The sequence below is a fragment of the Pseudorasbora parva genome, chromosome 23, assembly GCF_024679245.1.
Source record: "Pseudorasbora parva isolate DD20220531a chromosome 23, ASM2467924v1, whole genome shotgun sequence".
In the NCBI taxonomy this organism is placed as follows: Eukaryota; Metazoa; Chordata; class Actinopteri; order Cypriniformes; family Gobionidae; genus Pseudorasbora; species Pseudorasbora parva.
In genome coordinates, this window is record NC_090194.1 from 36,370,459 (window position 1) to 36,382,669 (window position 12,211).

The window sequence follows — 12,211 nt, forward strand, 5'->3', positions numbered from 1 at the left end:
TAGGGGATAGGGAACGATCAGACAGGGCACTATATAGGGGATAGGGAACGATCAGACAGTGCACTATATAGGGGATAGGGAACGATCAGACCGGGCACTATATAGGGGATAGGGACCGATCAGACAGTGCACTATATAGGGGGTAGGGAACGATCAGACAGGGCACTATATAGGGGATAGGGAACGATCAGACAGGGCACTATTTAGGGGATAGGGAACGATCAGACAGTGCACTATATAGGGGATAGGGAACGATCAGACAGTGCACTATATAGGGGACAGAGAACGATCAGACAGTGCACTATATAGGGGATAGGGAACGATCAGACAGTGCACTATATAGGGAATAGGGAACGATCAGACAGTGCACTATATAGGGGATAGGGAACGATCAGACAGTGCACTATATAGGGGATAGGGAACGATCAGACAGTGCACTATAAAGGGGATAGGGAACGATCAGACAGTGCTCTATATAGGGGATAGGGAACGATCAGACAGTGCACTATATAGGGGATAGGGAACGATCAGACAGTGCACTATATAGGGGATAGGGAACGATCAGACAGTGCTCTATATAGGGGATAGGGAACGATCAGACAGTGCACTATATAGGGGATAGGGAACGATCAGACAGGGCACTATATAGGGGATAGGGAACGATCAGACAGTGCACTATATAGGGGATAGGGAACGATCAGACCGGGCACTATATAGGGGATAGGGACCGATCAGACAGTGCACTATATAGGGGGTAGGGAACGATCAGACAGGGCACTATATAGGGGATAGGGAACGATCAGACAGGGCACTATTTAGGGGATAGGGAACGATCAGACAGTGCACTATATAGGGGATAGGGAACGATTAGACAGTGCACTATATAGGGGATAGGGAACGATCAGACAGTGCTCTATATAGGGGATAGAGAACGATCAGACAGAGCACTATATAGGGGATAGGGAACGATCAGACAGGGCACTATATAGGGGATAGGGAACGATCAGACAGGGCACTGCATAGGGGATAGGGAACGATCAAACAGTGCACTACATAGGGGAAAGGGAACGATCAGACAGTGCTCTATATAGGGGATAGGGAACGATCAGACAGGGCACTGTATAGGGGATAGGGAACGATCAGACAGTGCTCTATATAGGGGATAGGGAACGATCAGACAGTGCACTATATAGGGAATAGGGAACGATCAGACAGTGCACTATATAGGGGATAGGGAACGATCAGACAGTGCACTATATAGGGGATAGGGAACGATCAGACAGTGTACTATATAGGGGATAGGGAACGATCAGACAGGGCACTATATAGGGGATAGGGAACGATCAGACAGGGCACTATATAGGGGATAGGGAACGATCAGACAGGGCACTTTATAGGGGATAGGGAACGATCAGACAGTGCACTATATAGGGGATAGGGAACGATCAGACAGTGCACTATATAGGGGGTAGGGAACGATCAGACAGGGCACTATATAGGGGATAGGGAACGATCAGACAGTGCACTATATAGGGGATAGGGAACGATCAGACAGTGCACTATATAGGGAATAGGGACCGATCAGACAGTGCACTATATAGGGGATAGGGAACGATCAGACAGTGCACTATATAGGGGACAGAGAACGATCAGACAGTGCACTATATAGGGGATAGGGAACGATCAGACAGTGCACTATATAGGGGATAGGGAACGATCAGACAGTGCTCTATATAGGGGATAGGGAACGATCAGACAGTGCACTATATAGGGGATAGGGAACGATCAGACAGTGCACTATATAGGGGATAGGGAACGATCAGACAGTGCTCTATATAGGGGATAGAGAACGATCAGACAGAGCACTATATAGGGGATAGGGAACGATCAGACAGGGCACTATCTAGGGGATAGGGAACGATCAGACAGTGCACTATATAGGGGATAGGGAACGATCAGACAGTGCACTATATAGGGGATAGGGAACGATCAGACAGGGCACTGCATAGGGGATAGGGAACGATCAGACAGTGCACTACATAGGGGAAAGGGAACGATCAGACAGTGCTCTATATAGGGGATAGGGAACGATCAGACAGGGCACTATATAGGGGATAGGGAACGATCAGACAGGGCACTATCTAGGGGATAGGGAACGATCAGACAGTGCACTATATAGGGGATAGGGAACGATCAGACAGTGCACTATATAGGGGATAGGGAACGATCAGACAGGGCACTGCATAGGGGATAGGGAACGATCAGACAGTGCACTACATAGGGGAAAGGGAACGATCAGACAGTGCTCTATATAGGGGATAGGGAACGATCAGACAGTGCACTATATAGGGGATAGGGAACGATCAGACAGTGCACTATATAGGACTAATACACTATATAGCAAATAATTAATTTTATTTTTCAATGAAATTCCAATATCTTTGCTTTTATAATTATATATTTATAAATTAAATTATTCTACTTTTATCGGTGCTTAAATGTGCATATTTATAATCAGCATATTGGTTGGAATTTTCCACTGAGCTTATACCGATATTTTCTGGGATTGCCTTTTATTTGAAGAATGCATGTGATGCTGCTTTATATTTTGGCATAATAAGGTAATATCTCAGAAGGCTGTGTAATTACAGCAGCTGGTGGTGACGCCGGACACACACACACACACACACACACATACACACACACACAGAGACAGAGAGTGTTGCTGAAACTGGAGCAGTGGTTCAGATGACACCTGTGTGTCACACCTCGGCTAACAGATGCATTAATGTTTGAAGGGTTTGGAGATCAGGTGACACACGGAGCTCTGAAGGCGAGGAGGGGGGACGCCATTCACCAGCACAGGGACGTTTTTACTTCATCATAAATAACAAATACAGTGACCCCTGAAAAGAATTTGAACTCTTAAAAGTGTCTGAAAGTCATTGGAAAACAGAACAAAATACAAGCGAGCGAGTCTAAAACAATAAACTAAACCTTCATAAGTGTGTTTTGTATCTAGTGTTTAATGGTATTATTTCAGATATCAGAGATTTTTAAGCGTGTTTGGTCAAATCTATGAATTCTCTGGACTGTGAGGATGAACTAAAAGACAATATCACCCTACTCAAGTTTTCAATATACATTTTCTTGAAATATATTTTTATTTAATTAAAATGTATATAATACACATTTTTGCTTCTGTTTATTGGTAGAAAAAGTCAAAATCATCCACATCAAGTTTTAATTGTATATTTGCATAAACTTTTAATTATTATAAAAACTATTTTAAATATAATTGAAAATATTTTTGATTTAATTAATGTAAATTGGTAGAAAAATAAAAAATTACCAGTTAATTGTTAAATATATACATTTATTCAAAACATATTTTGTAATTGTTGTGTATATATATATATAAATTAAAAAATTACAAATTAAAAAAAAAATATATATATATTTTTTTTTTTTAAATTTGTATATATATATATATATATGTATATATATATATATATTGTTTATTTATTTATTTATTTATAATTGTTTTGCTTATTGATGGACAGAGACCGAAATGCCCAAGTGAAGTTTTAAACTTTAAATCATTCCTTATCTTCTGCTTTTGGCTTCTCTGTGCGGTGCGGATTATCATCCGATAAAACATCCACAGTCGTTGCCAAAAATGCAATTTCTTTGTTATGATTTCCTAAATACTCTAGTGATGGATTACATCCTTTTAATTTTTTTTACAAAATACTAAAATAAGATCTAAATAAGGCCAAATTACACTACCTGTCATGAGAGTGATTCCATGAGCGGTTTTCCAGGTGTGTGTGTGTGTCTGACTGTCTGTCTGTGTGTGTGTCTGTGTGACTCTGTCTATCTGTCTGTCTGTCTGTCTGTCTGTGTGTGTGTGTGTGTGTGTGTCTGACTGTCTGTTTGTCTGTCTGTGTGTGTGTGTCTAACTGTCTGTGTGTGTGTGTGTGTGTGTGTCTGACTGTCTGTTTGTCTGTGTGTGTCTGTTTGTGTGTCTCTCTGTGTGTGTGTGTCTGTGCGTGTGTGTCTGTATGTGTGTGTTTGTGTGTGTGTGTGGGTCTGACTGTCTGCTTATCTGTCTGTCTGTTTGTCTGTCTGTCTGTCTGTCTGTGTGTGTGCGTGTGTGTCTGTGTGTGTGTGCGTGTGCGTGTGTGTGCGTGTGCGTGTGTGTGTGAGCCTGTTTATGTGGTTTCTGAGGACACAAATTTGTATAATTACATGGGTATTACACTGGTATTACACTATAAATGTGGTTTATGAGGACATATCAAATGTCCTCATAATTCAAATGGCCTTAAAAACATACTAAATGATGTTTTTTTGAGAAAGTAAAAATGCAGAATGTTTCCTGTGATGGGTAGGTTTAGGGGCAGTGTGTGTGTGTGTGTGTGTGTGTGTGTGTGTGTGTGTGTGTGTGTGTGAGATATGTAGGATTAGGGGCAGTGTAAGGGGATAGAAAATACGGTTTGTACAGTATAAAAACCATTACGCCTATGGAGAGTCCCTGTAAACCACATAGACCAACATGTGTGTGTGTGTGTGTGTGTGTGTGCGTGTGTGTGCGTGTGTGGTTATGGTCCTGAAATATACTGCGTGATAAGAAGAAGCTGTCAGGAGTCGTATCGGTTGATCTCGTCTTCTGTTGGGTGTTTATCTGGAGAATAACACTTGGATCTGTTTTCCGTGGTGGTCCGTTCACAACTGAATCAAGCCAACAAAAGCGGTGTGTGTGACGGGTGGCGTGACCAGATCAGAGCCGTGCGCTTTATGAATGAACACACACACTGGTTTACAGATGCTGCTGTGGGCTTCTGTCAATCACGAATCTATAAACATATACGTCACCGTATTGGTATCTGTTTTAATTATCACTATCAGTCTGATTCAGATTTTGTGCTTTGTCATTTATTTTTGATTGTCATTAATTTATTACTTTAAAATTGACTTTAGTTTTGGTTCATTTAAGCAACGGATTATTAATTGCATTTTGCATTTTCGTTTTTTTTTTTTTTGTTAGCTTGTTTCCACCACTGAAGAAAAAATATCACATTAAATTTTGACTTTTTGTCACAATTATTACTTTATTTCTGAGAATTTTGAATTGATATTATAATTCTGACTTTTTTTCTCTAATAGCAATTTTCTCTCAATTACTTTTTTATATTTTTTTATTCCGTGGCAGAAACAAGTTTCCAAAGTTAAGTCATTTCAGTATCAGTACTATTACAGTTAATCCAATACCTTTGAGTTTAAGTTTAACAAACCTGTTTAAACGTTTGAATATGTTTTATATAATTTGTAGATGAAATGTAAAAAAATTATTAATTTTTAAAAGATACCACTGAATAAATTGAACCTCTCCACATTTCTCAAGCTTTAAGAGTAGCAGTCATGCTAGTCTATTATGTGCTGTTTTGTGTGTGTGTGTGTGTGTGTGTGTGGGTGTGTGTGTGTGTGTGTGTGGGGGGGGGTGATGGTGTGTAACTGTATCTTCCTCATTAGTGAGAGAAGAGCTCATCCCGACAGTAATGACACGCTGACGCTAATGAACACAAAGAGCTAATGATCCTGTTACTCTCATAGTGCTCGTGTCATGCCGCTTTAATTGCTGTCTTCAGGTGTCTGAACACACACACACACACACGCACAGACACCTGAGCAGGTGTAGTGTGTATTCAGGTCATCGCTGTAACGTCTCTCCTGTCGTCCGTCAGGGTTTGTCCTCTCATGAGCTTCAGGTGAATCAGAGATCTCAGAGAGTCACAGATTGAGCTCAGACCTGTTGCGTTGTTTAAATATAATATTGGATGCTCATAATTAGATTACCGATGCATTTGGTGCCATTTTGGATCACTAGCAGGAATACATTATTCATTTATTTATTTCACCATTTAAAGTGACAATAATTCAAAGTGATTTCCATTATTATATTTACATGCTTTCGAAACATTCCAGTAAACACTGCTAATAGAGATAATTACATTTTTAAAACATCTCTCTCTCTCTCTCTCTCTCTCTCTCTCTCTCTCTCTCTCTCTCTCTCTCTCTCTCTCTCTCTCTCTCTCTCTCTCTCTCTCTCTCTCTCACACACACACACACACACACACACACACTCACACACACACATACACACACACAGCAGATGTTGTGTTTTAATCAGTGTGCTGTGGATGAATGAAAGTAGGGAACTATATTAATCCTCTTCTTTCTCTCACTGGTTCACATCATGATTTTGTTCTTATAGAGATGCAGGTGTGTGTGTGTGTGAGTGTAAACATGTCCTGTGAGTGGTGTGTTTGTGGGTGTAAACGTGTCCAGTGAACGGTCTGTGTGTGAGTGTGAACATGTCCAGTGAGCGGTGTGTGTGAGTGTAAACGTGTCCAGTGAGTGGTGTGTGTGTGAGTGTGAACATGTCCAGTGAGCGGTGAGTGTGAGTGTAAACGTGTCCAGTGAACAGTGTGTGTGTGATTCTGATCGTGTCCAGTGAACGGTGTGTGTGTGTGAGTGTGAACATGTCCAGTGAGCGGTGTGTGTGAGTGTAAACGTGTCCAGTGAACGGTCTGTGTGTGAGTGTGAACATGTCCAGTGAGCGGTGTGTGTGAGTGTAAACGTGTCCAGTGAACAGTGTGTGTGTGATTCTGATCGTGTCCAGTGAACGGTGTGTGTGGGATTCTGATCGTGTCCAGTGGGCGGTGTGTGTGTGTGATTCTGATCGTGTCCAGTGAGCGGTGTGTGTGTGTGTGAATCTGCTCGTGTCCAGTGAGCGGTGTGTGTGTGTGATTCTGCTCATGTCCAGTGAGCAGTGTGTGTGTGAGTGTAAACGTGTCCAGTGAGCAGTGTGTGTGTGAGTGTGAACATGTTAAGTGAGCAGTGTGTGTGTGAGTGTAAACGTGTCCAGTGAACGGTGTTTGTGTGAGTGTGAACATGTTAAGTGAGCAGTGTGTGTGTGAGTGTAAACGTGTCCAGTGAGTAGTGTGTGTGTGAGTGTGAACATGTCCAGTGAGCAGTGTGTGTGTGAGTGTAAACGTGTCCAGTGAACGGTGTTTGTGTGAGTGTGAACATGTCCAGTGAGCAGTGTGTGTGTGAGTGTAAACGTGTCCAGTGAACGGTGTTTGTGTGAGTGTGAACATGTCCAGTGAGCAGTGTGTGTGTGAGTGTAAACGTGTCCAGTGAACGGTGTTTGTGTGAGTGTGAACATGTCCAGTGAGTGGTGTGTGTGAGTGTAAACGTGTCCAGTGAACGGTGTTTGTGTGAGTGTGAACATGTCCAGTGAGCAGTGTGTGTGTGATTGTAAACGTGTCCAGTGAACGGTGTTTGTGTGAGTGTGAACATGTCCAGTGAGCGGTGTGTGTGAGTGTAAACGTGTCCAGTGAACGGTGTGTGTGTGAGTGTGAACATGTCCAGTGAGCGGTGAGTGTGAGTGTAAACGTGTCCAGTGAACAGTGTGTGTGTGATTCTGATCGTGTCCAGTGAACGGTGTGTGTGTGTGAGTGTGAACATGTCCAGTGAGCGGTGTGTGTGAGTGTGAACGTGTCCAGTGAACGGTCTGTGTGTGAGTGTGAACATGTCCAGTGAGCGGTGTGTGTGAGTGTAAACGTGTCCAGTGATCAGTGTGTGTGATTCTGATCGTGTCCAGTGAACGGTGTGTGTGGGATTCTGATCGTGTCCAGTGGGCGGTGTGTGTGTGTGATTCTGATCGTGTCCAGTGAGCGGTGTGTGTGTGTGTGTGTGAATCTGCTCGTGTCCAGTGAGCGGTGTGTGTGTGTGATTCTGCTCATGTCCAGTGAGCAGTGTGTGTGTGTGAGTGTAAACGTGTCCAGTGAGCAGTGTGTGTGTGAGTGTGAACATGTTAAGTGAGCAGTGTGTGTGTGAGTGTAAACGTGTCCAGTGAACGGTGTTTGTGTGAGTGTGAACATGTTAAGTGAGCAGTGTGTGTGTGTGTGTAAACGTGTCCAGTGAGTAGTGTGTGTGTGAACATGTCCAGTGAGCAGTGTGTGTGTGAGTGTAAACGTGTCCAGTGAACGGTGTTTGTGTGAGTGTGAACGTGTCCAGTGAGCAGTGTGTGTGTGAGTGTAAACGTGTCCAGTGAACGGTGTTTGTGTGAGTGTGAACATGTCCAGTGAGCAGTGTGTGTGTGAGTGTAAACGTGTCCAGTGAACGGTGTTTGTGTGAGTGTGAACATGTCCAGTGAGCGGTGTGTGTGAGTGTAAACGTGTCCAGTGAGTGGTGTGTGTGTGAGTGTGAACATGTCCAGTGAGCAGTGTGTGTGTGAGTGTAAACGTGTCCAGTGAACGGTGTTTGTGTGAGTGTGAACATGTCCAGTGAGTGGTGTGTGTGAGTGTAAACGTGTCCAGTGAACGGTGTTTGTGTGAGTGTGAACATGTCCAGTGAGCAGTGTGTGTGTGATTGTAAACGTGTCCAGTGAACGGTGTTTGTGTGAGTGTGAACATGTCCAGTGAGCGGTGTGTGTGAGTGTAAACGTGTCCAGTGAACGGTGTGTGTGTGAGTGTGAACATGTCCAGTGAGCGGTGAGTGTGAGTGTAAACGTGTCCAGTGAACAGTGTGTGTGTGATTCTGATCGTGTCCAGTGAACGGTGTGTGTGTGTGAGTGTGAACATGTCCAGTGAGCGGTGTGTGTGAGTGTGAACGTGTCCAGTGAACGGTCTGTGTGTGAGTGTGAACATGTCCAGTGAGCGGTGTGTGTGAGTGTAAACGTGTCCAGTGATCAGTGTGTGTGATTCTGATCGTGTCCAGTGAACGGTGTGTGTGGGATTCTGATCGTGTCCAGTGGGCGGTGTGTGTGTGTGATTCTGATCGTGTCCAGTGAGCGGTGTGTGTGTGTGTGTGTGAATCTGCTCGTGTCCAGTGAGCGGTGTGTGTGTGTGATTCTGCTCATGTCCAGTGAGCAGTGTGTGTGTGTGAGTGTAAACGTGTCCAGTGAGCAGTGTGTGTGTGAGTGTGAACATGTTAAGTGAGCAGTGTGTGTGTGAGTGTAAACGTGTCCAGTGAACGGTGTTTGTGTGAGTGTGAACATGTTAAGTGAGCAGTGTGTGTGTGTGTGTAAACGTGTCCAGTGAGTAGTGTGTGTGTGAACATGTCCAGTGAGCAGTGTGTGTGTGAGTGTAAACGTGTCCAGTGAACGGTGTTTGTGTGAGTGTGAACGTGTCCAGTGAGCAGTGTGTGTGTGAGTGTAAACGTGTCCAGTGAACGGTGTTTGTGTGAGTGTGAACATGTCCAGTGAGCAGTGTGTGTGTGAGTGTAAACGTGTCCAGTGAACGGTGTTTGTGTGAGTGTGAACATGTCCAGTGAGCGGTGTGTGTGAGTGTAAACGTGTCCAGTGAGTGGTGTGTGTGTGAGTGTGAACATGTCCAGTGAGCGGTGAGTGTGAGTGTAAACGTGTCCAGTGAACAGTGTGTGTGTGATTCTGATCGTGTCCAGTGAACGGTGTGTGTGTGTGAGTGTGAACATGTCCAGTGAGCGGTGTGTGTGAGTGTAAACGTGTCCCAGTGAACGGTCTGTGTGTGAGTGTGAACATGTCCAGTGAGCGGTGTGTGTGAGTGTAAACGTGTCCAGTGAACAGTGTGTGTGTGATTCTGATCGTGTCCAGTGAACGGTGTGTGTGGGATTCTGATCGTGTCCAGTGGGCGGTGTGTGTGTGTGATTCTGATCGTGTCCAGTGAGCGGTGTGTGTGTGTGTGAATCTGCTCGTGTCCAGTGAGCGGTGTGTGTGTGTGATTCTGCTCATGTCCAGTGAGCAGTGTGTGTGTGAGTGTAAACGTGTCCAGTGAGCAGTGTGTGTGTGAGTGTGAACATGTTAAGTGAGCAGTGTGTGTGTGAGTGTAAACGTGTCCAGTGAACGGTGTTTGTGTGAGTGTGAACATGTTAAGTGAGCAGTGTGTGTGTGAGTGTAAACGTGTCCAGTGAGTAGTGTGTGTGTGAGTGTGAACATGTCCAGTGAGCAGTGTGTGTGTGAGTGTAAACGTGTCCAGTGAACGGTGTTTGTGTGAGTGTGAACATGTCCAGTGAGCAGTGTGTGTGTGAGTGTAAACGTGTCCAGTGAACGGTGTTTGTGTGAGTGTGAACATGTCCAGTGAGCAGTGTGTGTGTGATTGTAAACGTGTCCAGTGAACGGTGTTTGTGTGAGTGTGAACATGTCCAGTGAGCGGTGTGTGTGAGTGTAAACGTGTCCAGTGAGTGGTGTGTGTGTGAGTGTGAACATGTCCAGTGAGCGGTGAGTGTGAGTGTAAACATGTCCAGGGAACAGTGTGTGTGTGATTCTGATCGTGTCCAGTGAACGGTGTGTGTGTGTGAGTGTGAACATGTCCAGTGAGCGGTGTGTGTGAGTGTGAACGTGTCCAGTGAACGGTCTGTGTGTGAGTGTGAACATGTCAGTGAGCGGTGTGTGTGAGTGTAAACGTGTCCAGTGAACAGTGTGTGTGTGTGATTCTGATCGTGTCCAGTGAACGGTGTGTGTGGGATTCTGATCGTGTCCAGTGGGCGGTGTGTGTGTGTGATTCTGATCGTGTCCAGTGAGCGGTGTGTGTGTGTGTAAACGTGTCCAGTGAACAGTGTGTGTGTGATTTTGATCGTGTCCAGTGAACGGTGTGTGTGGGATTCTGATCATGTCCAGTGGGCGCTGTGTGTGTGTGATTCTGATCGTGTCCAGTGACGGTGTTTGTGTGAGTGTGAACATGTCCAGTGAGCGGTGTGTGTGAGTGTAAACGTGTCCAGTGAGTGGTGTGTGTGTGAGTGTTAAACATGTCCAGTGAGCGGTGAGTGTGAGTGTAAACATGTCCAGTGAACAGTGGTGTGTGTGATTCTGATCGTGTCCAGTGAACGGTGTGTGTGTGTGAGTGTGAACATGTCCAGTGAGCGGTGTGTGTGAGTGTAAACGTGTCCAGTGAACGGTCTGTGTGTGAGTGTGAACATGTCCAGTGAGCGGTGTGTGTGAGTGTAAACGTGTCCAGTGAACAGTGTGTGTGTGATTCTGATCGTGTCCAGTGAACGGTGTGTGTGGGATTCTGATCGTGTCCATTGGGCGGTGTGTGATTCTGATCGTGTCCAGTGAGCGGTGTGTGTGTGTGTGTGAATCTGCTCGTGTCCAGTGAGCGGTGTGTGTGTGTGATTCTGCTCATGTCCAGTGAGCAGTGTGAGTGTAAACGTGTCCAGTGAGCAGTGTGTGTGTGAGTGTGAACATGTTAAGTGAGCAGTGTGTGTGTGAGTGTAAACGTGTCCAGTGAACGGTGTTTGTGTGAGTGTGAACATGTCCAGTGAGCAGTGTGTGTGTGAGTGTAAACGTGTCCAGTGAACGGTGTTTGTGTGAGTGTGAACATGTCCAGTGAGCAGTGTGTGTGTGAGTGTAAACGTGCCCAGTGAACGGTGTGTGTGTGTAAACGTGTCCAGTGATTCTGATCGAGTCTCATGACGTGTTTTTTCTCTGGACAGGACTCAACCAGACCCATTGTTTGCCGAGGAGGAGGATGAGGAAGAGGAGGGTGACAAAGATCAGCCCGAATGGAAGAAACGCAAAATCTGAAGAGACTCGAGAAACTATGATGGATCCACTTCCTTCTGGATTCTCCAAACCTTGTGTGGAAAAGGACATTTTAAGTCTGTGTTTGAGCAGGAAATGTCATTTTTAATTCCTTTAGTTCTTCATCTGCTCGCACAGATGATTCATTGATGTCTGATTTATTATTTTGAGTTGTTTTCTGGTTGTATTTTTGTCTTTTAGATTATAAATAAACACAGTGTGGCCAAAGCACATATTTCTCGTTCCTGCTGACAAACACTCCTTTATTTGCTATTAAGGGTTGAAAACCAAAAATGTGTGTTTTTTACATTCACTCAAGCGTTACTAAATAGTGTTGGATATTTATTATTTTTCGGTCAGACCTGAATGACGCGGCGAGACGTGGTTTTGTGTAGACATACGTATCGCTGTGTGAGATCACATGTTTGCGTGACGGTCTGCCTTGGAAACACACAGGACGTCACGCTATCACAACACATTCCTTTCCATTGAATCTCAGAGCCGAGCGACGACTCCTCGTCTTCCCCGTGAGTCACTGCTCTATAAATATTTATTTGAAAGAAATCTTTAGATACTTCATTTGTTATTAAAGCGTGAGCTCTTCAGGGTCTCTTTGTGTCTGAGAGGAGATTCATTTCTGTTGGT

General features: G+C 44.5%; 1 protein-coding gene across 1 annotated transcript in view; it reads left to right on the forward strand.

The window, feature by feature from the left end:
- Nucleotides 1–11,810, forward strand: part of LOC137061997 (WD repeat-containing protein 70) — a 138,427-nt gene extending 126,617 nt beyond the window's left edge. The window contains exon 18 of the mRNA XM_067432738.1: nt 11,479–11,810. Coding sequence (XP_067288839.1) covers nt 11,479–11,569 — 91 coding nt within the window. The 3' untranslated portion in view covers nt 11,570–11,810. The remainder of the gene's footprint in view (nt 1–11,478) is intronic.
- Nucleotides 11,811–12,211: the final 401 nt, after the last annotated feature.